Raw genomic sequence first — 14,328 nt, 5'->3', positions numbered from 1 at the left:
TATGACTCTCTGACTCTAAATATATAAGGTTACAGGGTAAAACCAGAAAGATAATGACATTGGTGAAGGGGAGGAATAGCATCAATAATTAAGTCAGAAATCATTTAAATGATAACAGAGGATAAAATTAAAAGTAATCAAGCAGACAAAACATTACAGGTAGAACTGGAAGATAATACAGCATTTAAGTTTGTCTAAGTGCTGTGTAAGTCCCTTGGGATCAGCTGCAAATTGATAGGTTGCATAAACGCAAAGGTTAGGTAAACCTGAAGCAAAGGCACAATGCTTTAATTGGGGTTCTTAACTTCCACATAGATTTTGATAAGTAGACTAACATGTTTCAGAAAGGTAATGAGTGAGAATATTCTGCAAATCTGGAACCAATCATACCAGATCAGGTTTAATAATGGGCAATAATACAGTAATATTTACCAGTCTACAGTGCATAAATGCTTATCTAATAGTGATCATGACCTGACTGTCAAACAACATAGTTTTCAAAAGGTAAAAATGTAAAAGAGCTTTTAAGATTCATGATTCAGATAAAGTTGATGTCAATAGGATGAGATTGAAGCCATATTAAAAAGGGCCAGTCTGTCAATGGATAAAATTACAGAAAGTCTTTGGTTCTCTGAAAAAATAATGTTTTGGAAGTGGAATGATTTTGGGTGCTTTATAGGTGTTTGATAGTTCCTAAGAGATTGTTAGCAAACATTGAAGTTCATGGAACTGAAGACAAATTACATACTTTATTAGGAAACTAAAGGCAACACACAGTAGGGATAATGGGCAGGTATTCTCAACTGATATATAGTAATTGAGGTCTGGTCAATTCAATTACTAATTTTAAATCTGTGATTGACAGAGATTTGTAAATATATAGATATTCAGGGATACAGAAAACAGTGATTTTATGTATCAGGTCACAAATCAGTTATCATCATTTTGAATGGTCAACTGGTTTAAGGTGCTAACTGATCAACTCCAGTTCAATCACATTAATAAATTTATTATAAATATTCATATTGATAAGATGCTGATACAAGAAATTCTCTGAAGGTTTACATGAAATTCTGTTATAGGCAATAGATTAGATTCCCTACAGTGTAGAAACAGGTCCTTCAGCCCAACAAGCCCACACCGACCCTCCGAAGAGTAACCCACCCAGACCCATTTCCGTCTGACTATTGCACCTAACACTACAGGCAATTCACCCGACCTATACATCTTTTGACTGTGGGAGGAAACCGGAGCACCCAGAGGAAACCCACACAGACACAGGGAGAACATGCAAACTCCAGACAGACAGTCACACAAGGCTGGACTCAAACGTGGGACCTTGTATTGTGAGGCAGCAGTGCTAACCACTGAGCGACCGTGCCACCCTAATATTGCAACATTACCCTATAGGTACCACAAATTTGTATCAATTATCTTTACTTACACAGTCAAAAGTAATGCCTAATTTGATTTAATGCAGGTATAAGAAAAATGTTTTATGTTTTTAAATCAAACATTTGTGTCAAAAATGTGTGTTAAGTTGTGCATTGAGCTAACAAATAAATTTGTCTTATTTTACAGCAGTAATTCAAATTTGCTTTGCTAACATTACTGAATATTACACTAGTTTGGTTAAAACATAATAAGTGGATAAACACTTTTAAAATAATTAACTAACTTACCGGGTCACCTCGATAGCCAATATCACCCCTTTCACCTTTTCCACCTTTCACTCCTTTCGTTCCCTGTGAAAAAGAATTGACTCATGGCTTACTTTGTTCCTGCATTATCCACCAATCTCTAACATTGCCTATCCATGCGAAAAACTACTTATACTGATTAGCTCTACCACTGTCAACATATATTCATTATTTGTATCTGTCAGTTCTTTATGCATTTGATATTGCCTCTTTTCTCTCTTATTTCTATCAATTTTAATGTTAAAGAAAGAGGCATAAATCAAAAATTGAAATTGCTGAAGAAACTCAGCAGGTCAGGCAGCATGTGTAGAGAGAAAGCAGAGTTAAGGTTTCAGGCCCAATGACTCTTCAGAACTGAAACATTAACTCTGCTTTCTCTCCACAGGTGCTGCTAGATCTGCTGAATTTCTCCAGTAATTTCTGTTTTGTCTTAGATTGCCAGCATCTGCAATTCTTTGTTTTATTTTAGCGAGGCATACAGATGTTTGGAGTCATTGTCTACCCATGAATTCTCTAATTCATGAATTCTGTGATTTCCTTTCCAGTTGGCCACAACAACCTCTCATCTTCACCTTCAACAAGAAACTAGCAATATGACCAGGGAAGAGTACATGAGGTGGTTTCCTTTTAACTTCCTCAAACACTTCTAAAAGAAATACATCTTTTTTCACCAAAGGGGTTACAGATAGATGGAACCTGCTGCCTGAGAGGCGATGGACACAAGTGCTCTCAAAATATTTAAAAAGCATCTGGATGCTTTAAAATGTCATGGACACAGTAGACAATGGACCAAGTGCAGGTAAATGGGATCAGTCAAACCTTGGCATTTGTTGGTCAGCATAGATAAGGTGAGCTGAAGGGTCTGTTTCTAAGCTGTATGACTCTGATTCTATGATTCTAGCTGACTATGAGCAGGCATTGTCCCTCAACTTCCAGTTCCTCCATCAACATAATTGAAACTTGGTTGTTTTTTGTTGTTGATTGTGGCACATAACCCTACATGGAATCTTTATTTGGATTTTGGATAACTTGCATAAAGGAAGCCAGGATCTTCTGTGAGATCTCAAGTAGCCCTGCAACTACATTAAATTTACAGGCTGAGAAGGTAGGTGATTTTGACAAATAGTATTAAAGATGATTACCACTTTATGATGTATTAATTTTTATCACACTATTTAAAAGGTTTCACTTCGTTTGATGCAAATACTGCCTGGAAGGTAAGCTGACTTACCCAGTCTCCTATGTTGCCTTTTTCTCCTGCTGTTCCTAGTGCTCCATTTGTACCCTGCATAAAACATGGAATAATTGGAGTAACTGTAGTAATACAGATAAAATATGAACAGGTCAAATGAGTGTGGTAATTCAAATTAATAAAGCAAACTAACAAACAAACACATACCTGTTCCCCATCTATTCCATCAAGACCAATTTCTCCCAGTTGACCCTTGGAAAAGGCAAGGTCAAAAAACATAAAACATTAATACAGGCAAAGACAACCTTATTTACTTTTCAATTTCTTTTTCAGTAAACACATGTACTTGCTTCTTGAACCAACTCTACTACATGAGAAATCGCCACAGACATAGCTTCAAACTTGGATAAGCTAGGATTTATCTCTCCACCCTGCAGACATTCTGCCACTATTCCTGATGAAGGACTTTTGCCTAAAATGTTGATTTTCCTGCTCCTCGGATGCTGCCTGAACTGTTGTGCTTTTCCAGTACCACTCTAATCTAGAATCTGGTTTCCAGCATCTGCATTCCTTGTTTTTATGTAGCTTCAAACTTGTTGTATCATGACCATCTGCATCAACTCTATCTTACTACACTATCCCACAATCCACAGCTCTTTGACTACTCAAAACTCATTAACCTTTAACTTGATTACACTCAACAATTGAACATCCAAAACTCTCTGGGTTACAGAATTCCAAACATTCCTAAGTAGATTAAGGGAGATATTACTTCTTATCTCAGCCCTAAATGATCAGCCCTTTACTATGAAACTATGAAGCCAAACTCTAGATTCTGCAAGATAGACGCACCCGTTCTCCCACTTGAATTACTGACCACCTGTCTTTCTGAGCTTAGGGCCTGCTCCTTGTCTTTCTGCTTTTAGAGTTTATTGAGCATCCTTATTTAAACAGAGTCTGCCTTCTGGCCACAAATTAACAAAAGTGGGGAAAATCACTATCAGTATTTCCATGTGATGTGTAGTCATGACTCCAATTTGACCTGGCATCGAAATATGGATCCAAACACACAATTCTCTCCATAGTATCAGTTCAGTGGCACTAACATTTCCACATCACCCATGATAATTTCTCCTGCTTCTGCCTGGAAGAAACCAATATTCACTTCAGTTGTTTTTGTTTAGAAACTTGTTAAACCTTTAAAAATCACTTTTTGTACTCTTGTACTGTGTTTCCCCCTTTTTCTCAATTAGTTGCCGGTATTCTGTTGACTTCTAAAACTCCCTGGCTGCCTATTATTTATTGCAAATTTTGTAAAGCTGTATTTTCAATTGAATAATAACTTAATAAACCCCAGATAGATCTTTTTTCACAGATGTTTTTCAATGGAACCTGTTTTACTGACTCGCTTATGAAATGCTTTCCATTATAATTTAATAGAGGGCCAAGGTGAGAGGGCTAGAGAATGGGACTGGCTGGATAGCTCTTTCGGATCAAAGTATAGACTCGATGGGCCGAATGACCTTCTTCTGTAATGCAACTTCGATGATTGTTACATACTTCCTTAAACTTTTAATATTTACCCAATCAACCTCAGCCTTTTTTTTTCTCCTCACCCCTTTGTAATGAGACTTCTTTACTACAAGGTTATTAACTGATACTGTTTCACAGCACAATCCTAGATTTAAAACAGCCTGTCCCCTAGTTGGTTCTTCAACATACTAGCATCATCGAGTCACTATGAAGGCAGCTATTTGGCCCAGAGTTCATGACAGCTCTCAGTGCAGCAATCCCATCAGGCCAGTTTTCCCACATTATTCCAACAGTCCTTGAAGTTCATTTTTCTTAACTGTATATCTAATGTGCTTCTGAAATCTTTGATCATTTCCTTTCACTACTATTATAGACAGCAACTTCATGATCATTTACACTCATGGTTTAAAACAGGTTCTCCCTCACATCTCCTTGTAACTCTTGTCCAAAGTCTTGAATCTGTCTACCTTAATCAGTATACCATCAGCTGAAAGCAACAACTTTTCTTTGCCCATGTTATTGAAACCTGTTATGTTGATAAAATCATTCCTCAACTTCATTTCCTGAAAAGAGACCAAAGCTTCTCCAATCTAACCTTTAACTAAACTCCCCTATTCACGGTATTACTCCTCTGGTACCATCATATGGTTATTAAAGTGAACAGAACTGGACATTATACTCTAGTAGTGGCTTAACTAGAGCTTTATTAAGATTTAGAGAACTTCCCTGGTGCTGTGCTCAATACCTCTCTATTTATGCACAAAACCTTCTTGGTCCCACAGTTGGTCCTATTGAAACACCTATTAAAATCCATGACGATAACATCCACTGAATTCTCTTGATCAACCTTCAATCACTTTTCACTTTTTCCCTCTGACAATCACCTCTCCATGGCTGCCTTTTATCCCAGGCCTCCTGCAGTATTGGCAGTTGCCACTATTCCTGGTGGCACTGTTAGATCTGAAGTGGTCCTACCAGCAGCTATTGGAGGTGACATACTGAAATCCCTGGCAAGGCTGTGGTAGGAAAGTGATTGAGACCAGGTTTCAGCAGGGCTCCCAGAAACAGCAATGATGACATAGTCACTGCCTCATCTGCTGGTGAATGGAGCCACAGACATTAAGTTCAGGTCTGCAGTTCTGTGAGAGACATCGATGACCATCATTTGGAGGGCCTTTATATCTTGTGAGTCAAATAGTTATGACTGCTTCGTCAATGTGGACAGCTTAACTGCTTCAAACATTTTATCATCCTATTGATGAGTACGTACCTTCTCGCCGGGATATCCACGGCTACCCTGTAAATTAAGAACAACACATTATAAAATTCCATGTGATTATTTTGGTAACATTTCTTTTAATTGTAATTTTTCTCACTACTTGCCTTAATTCCACTCTGTCCTCGACATCCTTGGAACCCTTGAGTTCCATTTATACCTGGTGGACCTCTTTCACCCTATCAGAAATAAAAATGATTAAATAATTCAAGTTCTTCATTATGATCAACTTCAACAGCAATGGGGAGGCGGGGAGGAATAGGGTTAGAAAACTCACAAATGCCAAATTTAACGGCATGCAGGGCGTCATTTATATATTTTGTCTTGATTTTCCAGCTGAGGCCGCTGGCCATGGGATGGTGTCTAGCTGTTAGGTGAGTAGCCTGGGGAACTGAGGAGACTTGATCATGGCATGAGGAGTGGGTTTTAGATGGCAGAGGCTTTGGTGAGGTGAAGTTATTTTAAGAGGTCAAAGGAAAGTGACTCTTCTCCTCATGGTCCACAGCAATGTGGTAAATATATTTACACATTGGATTTGGTTACTGTTGCACCCTGTCAGATGTGTAGGACTTTAAATATAAAACCCAAAGGGATTTCAGATACATGGCCATGTTAGTATAAATAAAGTGCAGGACTCTTGAAGGTGTACTAGAAAAGTTAGCCTTATATCTGAAGAAGGTCTCTGGCTTCATCTATCATTTCTACTGTAGTAGACTTAGATTAGACAGTGATGAGAGAAATGAAAGATTACTTGTCCCTGATGTATATGTTCCTTTGCAATCATTAGATAGCAAAGATAAAGATCAGATTTGATAATAATACATTTACAGTCAAGTAGTTCTTAACAATTACTACCTAATCTTGTTTTGAAAAATGGTTACTCGGGCAATGGCACAGGAGAACAACACTGGACAAGGTTTAGAGACAGATGGGAAGGAAAAGTGTGATGTGGAGAACTTCTGTTAATGCTAATGATAAAGCACAGGCTTGTTCTTGAGTTGTCAGTTGTTAGATCTTTTTAAAAGTATGAATTTACCATGTGATATGGTTATACTTACTACTCCACCTTCATCGCCTGGGTGACCCATGATACCTTTAGGTCCCGGAACACCCTGAAACAACAAAATTGCATGAGATGCATTGAATTGGTATTAATTAATTGACAATGATCATGCTAATGACTCATCACTGTAGATTTTCAAATTGCTGTTCAGGCGTTATAGTGGCGTGAGAGATCACCTGCCAATGTAACAACCTGTCTGATATTCTTTCTCACTGATTTCAATGGAAGTTAAAAACAGGATTGCCTCTATAGCAAGTGGCCAATTTTACACCAGTTATGTCAATTTTACACCAGGGCAGAAAGTTCAGCGTTTATGCAGTTGGATGGGTGGGAGATTATGGTGCAATTCAGTACAGTAAAGTATGCTAACATAAGGTGAACTTCTGTTTTCAGTTTAGTTATAAATGGAGATGCATCACACACATGTAATGGCATCTTTCCTTATAATTTACTTGTTTTTATAATCCAAACTTGATGACATCTAAGCAATTATTGACAGGTCATTTCTATTTATTTTGCTAGCTGGTAATCTCTTCCATCAGGGGCCTGTTTCACATTCATTTCTCAACAGTAATGTTAACTAACCATTAAAACTAACTGCCCAGCTTTTTTCAGCAATGCAAGTAGGAATTTCTTTTTTTTATGCCCTTAATATTGGCATCATAATCTTCCAGAGTAAATCACACAGCTGGATTAAGTAACTCACATCCATGAGAATTGGTCTTTCCAGTGAAACTCAACAAAGTTTGTTTGTTTCTGATCTATTAAGATATTATCTGTGCCAGCGCTGACACACTGAAAAAAAAGAGGTAAGTGTTGTGATTCTAATTCCCTGTGAGATCACAAATAGATGACAAAGGTTTATACAGGATTTATGTACAGAAATAGACCTTTCACCCCAACTAGTCCATACCAGCGTTTTTGCTCCACATAAATTGCCTTCCATCTTTCTCATCTAAATCTGTTATTGTAATACTCCACTCCATTCACATCCACATATTGTTTCACTTTAAGTTCATCTGGACTGTTTGCTTTAACTATGTCTTGTGACAGCCATAGTTGCACCACACCTTCTAAATTTAACAGGAGGACTACTTCCACAAAAACTAGCGGCATTCTGTAAGTCAGCTCAACAAGCGTCAAGGCAAAATTCTTGAAGAATCAACACCAGTGGGCTAGACACTGCGCCCAAGTAGCTTCAACGTTCACCTTGACATGAGAGCACTGACCTAGATGGTAGCAAGTACCTCTCAACAAATCATTCAGAATGGTGACAGCTTGCCCATTGAACTGCATCATAATAAACACAAAATGAGGCCCATAACCCCAAAAAGCTGTACATTAGGCACTAGCCTGCTCAGTCACTTCAAGGTCCATGACAGAAATTCATGATCTTGAATAGAATTCATCCTCCAATCAAGGAACAGTTGACAAGGTGCTGGGAAGTTCCACTCAGTGGGTCATAAAGCTTTTTCTGGATTCTTTCAGAATTTCTTGGCCTGAGACCTTGCAATGAAGGCATCTAGTTATGGTCTTCCTCATGAAAGAAAACATCCTCTTTCTTTTCACATTATTAAAACCTTCCATAATGTTAGCCATTTTTCATGAGGAAACTTAGCCTGTCAATCCTTTTCACGTATGTATATCTGAGCACTTCTGGTATCACTTTCTCTGCCATTATACAGTGTCCCTATTATTTTTATATGATGTGGCATGTACATAATACTCTTCAGTGCAGTCTAAGCAAAATTTGATTCAGTTTACGCATGACCTTTTTATTTTTCAACACAACATTTAACTGAAATAAAAAGGGGTAAGAAACTTAAGTTTAGCCTTACTCACGAAATAGGGAAGTAATACAAATATGTAGCTTATATAAATATGTGGTAATGATTGGTTACACTTACCTTGAGTCCACGTAATCCCTGAGGTCCTTTGTCTCCTGCTTGACCAGCACACTTACATGGGACATCACAGCACACTCTCTCTGCAATATTGTCCTGTCAAGATATTGCAGAGTTTAAGCATTTAATTCTGAAATTGCACAAGGACTGGGAAAAAAAATGTGCAGAATTAAAAATTTGATCTTACGAGTTCTTCTGCTAGTTCATATTCTAAATCCAGCTGGTTGATTGAAAGAGGTCGTCTGTACCTATAACCTCGCCCAAATTCCAACAATGAAACCTCATCAATCCCCGTTTGTGCTTCCAAAGATACGATGATCAGTGCATGTACATTACCTATAGACATAGTAACAGGAACAAAAGGATTATGTGTCTTTTAAAATGCAAACGAAGTAAATCCCACACGTTTGTAACTCAGGAAAGAATATTTGATTAAGATACAAGACAAGTATCTTTCTGGTAAGCAAAAACAAATCAAAATTCAGAATAAACTATGGTTTTCAGTTTTTCCAGCCCTTTCTTAGCAGCTGCTGAGTTCAAATTAAAAGATATGTAAAGAAAAACATGTCATGCGTTTATTACATATGTTGTGATCATCAAATATCAAGCAACATTAAAACAACACATTGGCTGCTCAATTTCTATGGGCCTTAGAAACAACAATCATCAGGGAATGAAATTGAAGCAAGTGAATGAGAATTGATTGTTTCTACTTTTATTCTGCACCAAACAATATTTCCCGTCTCCAGCTGGAGACATGGTGCTCAGAATAGAGAAACATTTTTGCTTTAATATACCTTCTCTCCGTAGCTTTTCGGCCTGACGTTTTAATTGAGAAAAGTTGTCATCTATACCATCAGTGAAATGGACAATAACCTTTAAAACAGAAGGAAAGCAACATTGTCACATATAAAAATTGAACGTTGCTGTTGTTACGATCCAAGCTCCTGTCAGTGTGAGACAAGTCAGACCCTAGAGGAAATCTGGCCTATTCGATCCTAATTGTGTTCTCTTTTTAAAATAGCAGAGGTCAGGTCTTGAACACATTCGCAAGAGGCTGCCAGTATACTTTTAATGCAAATAATAAAATATTTGTTAAGCAAGGAAAATAAGAAAACAAGATCTACATTGCACAAGACAAAAAAGGTTGGAACTACTTCATTACAAACACCAGAAAAAGATTCACCTTCACATTATTCCTTAAAACTGTACAAATAGCAGTAAAGCATCACCATTATCTCCACACTGTAACCACTTCTGGTTTGGCATTCACTTGATGCTATTCTTCAAACTGTATAATTCCCTGAGATACCTTAAACAAAATGCAAACTAAACTCACAGTTACTTTAACTTCAGAAAAAAAAAACATGAGTTCCCTAAACTCAGCTTCCAGCAGTTTTGGTGGACTTCTTATTTGAACATAGAACTATACAGTACAGGAGAAGGTTAAAATTTTAAACTTACTGCAAAGCCTCTTCCAGAACAGGAAAAGGCTCTTCAGCCATTCTGTCAAATATGATGCCAAATTAAACTAATCCCTTCTGCCTGCCCTTGGTCCATAATCTCACTGTTCTTTACATATTCATGTGAATATCTAAAGGCACCCCTGTCGTATCGTAGATTTTAATAATTCTGCCTCCTCTCTGAAGCACAGCTAAACACAGACTGATTGACATTCTGGTGCCACTGGACTCTTGTTGCTAGGCAATAGCATAGTTTTCTCTTCATCTTTTTATTACACAAAAAAATTCACCCTAGCTCTTCAACTCAAAATTGTAAAACTTCGTTAAATAGCATGCAAACACTCAAGCTTCCATTCTTCCCAGCACCATTTCTGCAAGAAAAATATTTAAAATAACTAAAGATGTCTTCTCCATCTGACCACACAAAATGCAAAACATAAATTAAACTTAAATGTCAAACAATATTGTTAACACTTCTTTCAAAAATCAATTATTGCCTCCATTGAATTGCCTGACCTTGTATTTCTGGACAGCTCAAACCAATATGTCAGTGATAATGCCCTGCATCATACAAAACAACCTGTCAGCAGGAACGCTGACATTTAAATAGTTGCATTGGGAGAGGTTTCCTCAAAATGTAAGCTTGGCTTGATGTTTGGCATTGTTATATGGCATTGTTCCGTCAAGTGCCATTGCACATTGAAAATTTAAAAACATCAACTCCTTAAATGGAAGGTCATATATTACTTCTTGGGGACAGTGGGCTTCTCAATTATTTCTGAATCCTTTTGGAAAGAGGAGACCTCTATGATTCAAAACAGCACCCTTTGATTGCAGAGCAGATAGAAACTTTATATCTTGCAATTCTCAAAGAAGAGACACAGGAAAATGAGTGAGTCAAAGTATGTGGTAATGGCATGGTTGACAGGCAAAAACATGCCTGTGGTAAGGAGCTAGGAAAAGTTCAGCTTGTAACTTATCCTTCAATTTTCAACAGATTCCTTTTTGAGACAAAGCAAGTTGCACTTTTATTATTTTGTTTCGTTTTCACACATAGGGAATTGCACCTTACTGTGAAAGTTGACTTTATTTCTGCAGAGCAATCATTTGTTTAAAGCCTGTTTCATAATTTGGTAAGAGTTTATCCATCTGCTATCTATTAAGAAAGCAGAACTTAAATGGCCGTGCTTGATGAATTCCAATAGTTGGCATGTTGAGGAGATATTATCTGGATTGTATCATAATTTACCTGGATAATGGACAATGAAAATGGACTTGAAACCATGAGGATGCAGACAGTGGAATTTCCTGTTCCTGCAGTCTAAGTCAAAGCTGGGCGTGGATGTGAAACATACTGCTGCACCGGATGGGGCTGGGCCAGTTAAATTTTCTCCTGTGATGGTACGGGTGTCAGCTAATTACATTTGATTACATGCACTGCAAGTACAGTGAATCTTGTAGGGGAGGTCAGCAGGGAGGTGATGCCTGTACCTCACTGGTACCTGATTTAAATGGCACCTGATCTGGTGCTCATTCACGGCAAGTCAGAAACATAAGCAGGGCTCGAGGAGTGGGTGCTTGCTGCCAAATATTCTGGTCTTTTCACCTTTCCTCGTTCAGCCTGCCAGACACACCTCCACCCTCAGCCATACTTCTTATTCAATGCTCATTCCTCCTATGGTTATCATTTGAATCCAGGGCAACTTAGATTACTGCCATGGCACAGCACAGATAAAACTCCCCAAAGAGGAAAAGCAGCAGCTATTCATTCCAAATTCCAGCAAAGTACCCCATCTGCTAAATAAGCAGTTATAGTGTCATAGCAGTATGGAAAACAGACCGTTTGGTCCAACTCATCTGCACTGATCAGACATTTCAATTTAACCTAGTTCCATTTGCCAGCATTTGGCCCATCTCTTTCTAATCCCTTCCTATTCATGCAACCATCCAGATGCCTTTTAAATGTTGCAATTGTACCAGCTTCCACCATTTCTTCTGGCAGCTCATTTCATATATGCACTACTCTGTGCATGAAAGTTACCCCTCTGGTCCTTTCTAAGGCTCTCCCCCTCAACTTAAACCTATGCCCTGTCGTTTTGGACTTTTGGGCTGTTCACAGTACCCATGCTCCTCAATCAGAAGCCACGTATTTCCAATTCAGAACGAACTTCATCGTGAGGAATGATTTCATTCAGGTGAGCTGACCTTATGAGAAATAAGCAAGGCATGAAAAAGATTGCAAAAGGGCATCCAGATACTCGCTTATTGGAGACTCAACCTGCTGTAAATCTCCAAGAACTCAACTGCAAACTTTCTTCTGACCATTGTGAATCACACAATGAACTGTACCTGCTCGCCAGGTTTCCTGCTCCCAGGGACAACACAGCATTTCACCAATGATCCATTTATATGAGTGACCAATGACAATGAATCCAAGATGTTCAAAAGCACAAAAAATGTCATTTCAACATTTTTTTTCAGAAAGTTAACATGATAAATCTGGGAGAACACCAGCCCTTTACTGTTGTCCTTCAAATCCAATCAATGATACGTCTTCATTTAAAAAGAAAGTGTAAAATTTAAGGCTCATGACTTACCTTTACACGGTTGGAACTGTCAGATTGAAAAGTCTCCTTATATGCATCGAATGTTCCACCACTCAAGACGTATGGACCAGAACTTCTTAGATCACTGAGCTGCGTCATTATTTCGGGGTGATAGTCGACCAAATCAATGACATGTCTTTGGCCACGTTCATCGAAAACTGTGACCCCAACTCTTACGTTAGGTGACTGTGTGCCAGTGCAGCTTATGGTTCGCAACTGTGAAATTCTTTGGAGTACATCTCCTGCTTTGGACAGGAAACCTCTCTGCATCGCAAAAACATCGTTTCCTGACCCAACTCTACTGACGTCAAATCCAAGCAAAACATCAACATTGCACTCTAAGAGGAAGCAAAAAAAATTTAGTTTCTCTTGAAGTCCATAATGCCTAAATAGAAGGTTGACAGGTATTAGCAAACATCTGAGTATATTATATAGCATAAGTGAATAAATCTCGACAATGACTGGAAAAATCATGTTTACTGTACTTGGTTCAAAAACTTCAGAAATTAAATACTCACCAGCGTGCGAAAATTTTGATAACTGGTCAATAAGGTTAGTTATATGAGTTAACCACATGCTAACACCTCCTACATTTTTTATCTAAGCAGTTTTAGTTTCGTGAATATAGCTTAACATCAGACAATTGCATCCATGCTGTGAAATTATGCCTTCACTTTAACAATGTACACAGCTTTGGGCTGCCCGAGAAAGGACAATCTTTTGGGAGGTAATGATACAGTGGGAGATAGTGTGTGAGATTCCAGGATAGGAGAGCATAACACTGGGGTTCTGTCCAAGGGAGACCAAAGTAAGCAGTGACGAGAGTCATTCTGATGGAGTAGTAGAGAAACACTGCAGCCATCATAAACATTTGTGGGGGAGAGACAAGGTTCATTTGCACATGCATGTTTCCTACTGGTGAGTTCTTCAACAGGCTCGGAGGCTCTAACCAACTGTTGTGCTAAAGTCTCATTTCAGTGTTGGGATTCTAACACAGAGCTTGTCGGAGAGAATTGGCAGTGTGCAGAGGTACACGTACTGCTTGCAAGATTCCAGCTGAATCCAAAGATAGTTAAAAGGACACTTTGCCCCTATCTGAATTGGAAACTCATATCTAATGGACTGACAGTCACAGCAGCAGGGAGCTAACCACTGGGATGATCTCTTGGAGGTGGGAACACGTGGAGAGTTATTCTGTCACAAAGGGTTCCAAATGTCCATGCTACCATAACCTCCTCTGTTGGCCTGGATCAATTCCATCTCTCTTATCAATTCATTGAGGTTTCCATGCTTCTATAAAAAGCCTTTATCCACAGATTTTTTTTTAAGAAAGCATCATTTTATATATTTTAAATTTAAAAATAAACTTAGTCATGCATTTATTTCAGAAAAAGAATTCAATTTATTCACGCCATCTTCAGTGATGCAAGTATGGAAGTCTACCAAGTTTGTGCCAGTTACCAAGTTTGTGCCAGTTACCATGTTTGTGCCAGTTCAAGTGTGCAGTTCAAGTCCTTGAGTGTACAGTTCTGGATGCTCCAGTATGTAAAAGCACACAGGAGAATAAAAATTTAACCCTCTCTCCTATGTT

The 14,328-nt window shown here is 38.3% G+C and overlaps 1 protein-coding gene across 1 annotated transcript in view; it reads right to left on the bottom strand.

Moving 5' to 3' along the window:
- LOC132817645 (collagen alpha-3(VI) chain-like) overlaps window positions 1-14,328 on the bottom strand; it is a 159,424-nt gene that overhangs the window by 49,516 nt on the left and 95,580 nt on the right. Inside the window, exons 18-27 of the mRNA XM_060828145.1 lie at window positions 12,729-13,075; window positions 9,466-9,544; window positions 8,856-9,004; window positions 8,672-8,764; window positions 6,760-6,813; window positions 5,809-5,880; window positions 5,696-5,722; window positions 3,100-3,144; window positions 2,932-2,985; window positions 1,683-1,745 (exon numbers count right to left, since the gene is read on the bottom strand). Of these exons, the coding sequence (XP_060684128.1) occupies window positions 1,683-1,745; window positions 2,932-2,985; window positions 3,100-3,144; window positions 5,696-5,722; window positions 5,809-5,880; window positions 6,760-6,813; window positions 8,672-8,764; window positions 8,856-9,004; window positions 9,466-9,544; window positions 12,729-13,075 (983 nt within the window). The remainder of the gene's footprint in view (window positions 1-1,682; window positions 1,746-2,931; window positions 2,986-3,099; window positions 3,145-5,695; window positions 5,723-5,808; window positions 5,881-6,759; window positions 6,814-8,671; window positions 8,765-8,855; window positions 9,005-9,465; window positions 9,545-12,728; window positions 13,076-14,328) is intronic.

The sequence above is a fragment of the Hemiscyllium ocellatum genome, chromosome 7 (assembly GCF_020745735.1).
Source record: "Hemiscyllium ocellatum isolate sHemOce1 chromosome 7, sHemOce1.pat.X.cur, whole genome shotgun sequence".
Taxonomy (NCBI): domain Eukaryota; kingdom Metazoa; phylum Chordata; class Chondrichthyes; order Orectolobiformes; family Hemiscylliidae; genus Hemiscyllium; species Hemiscyllium ocellatum.
The sequence above is the reverse complement of the archived record's forward strand: the minus strand, read 5'-3'. Positions and strand labels throughout refer to the sequence as shown.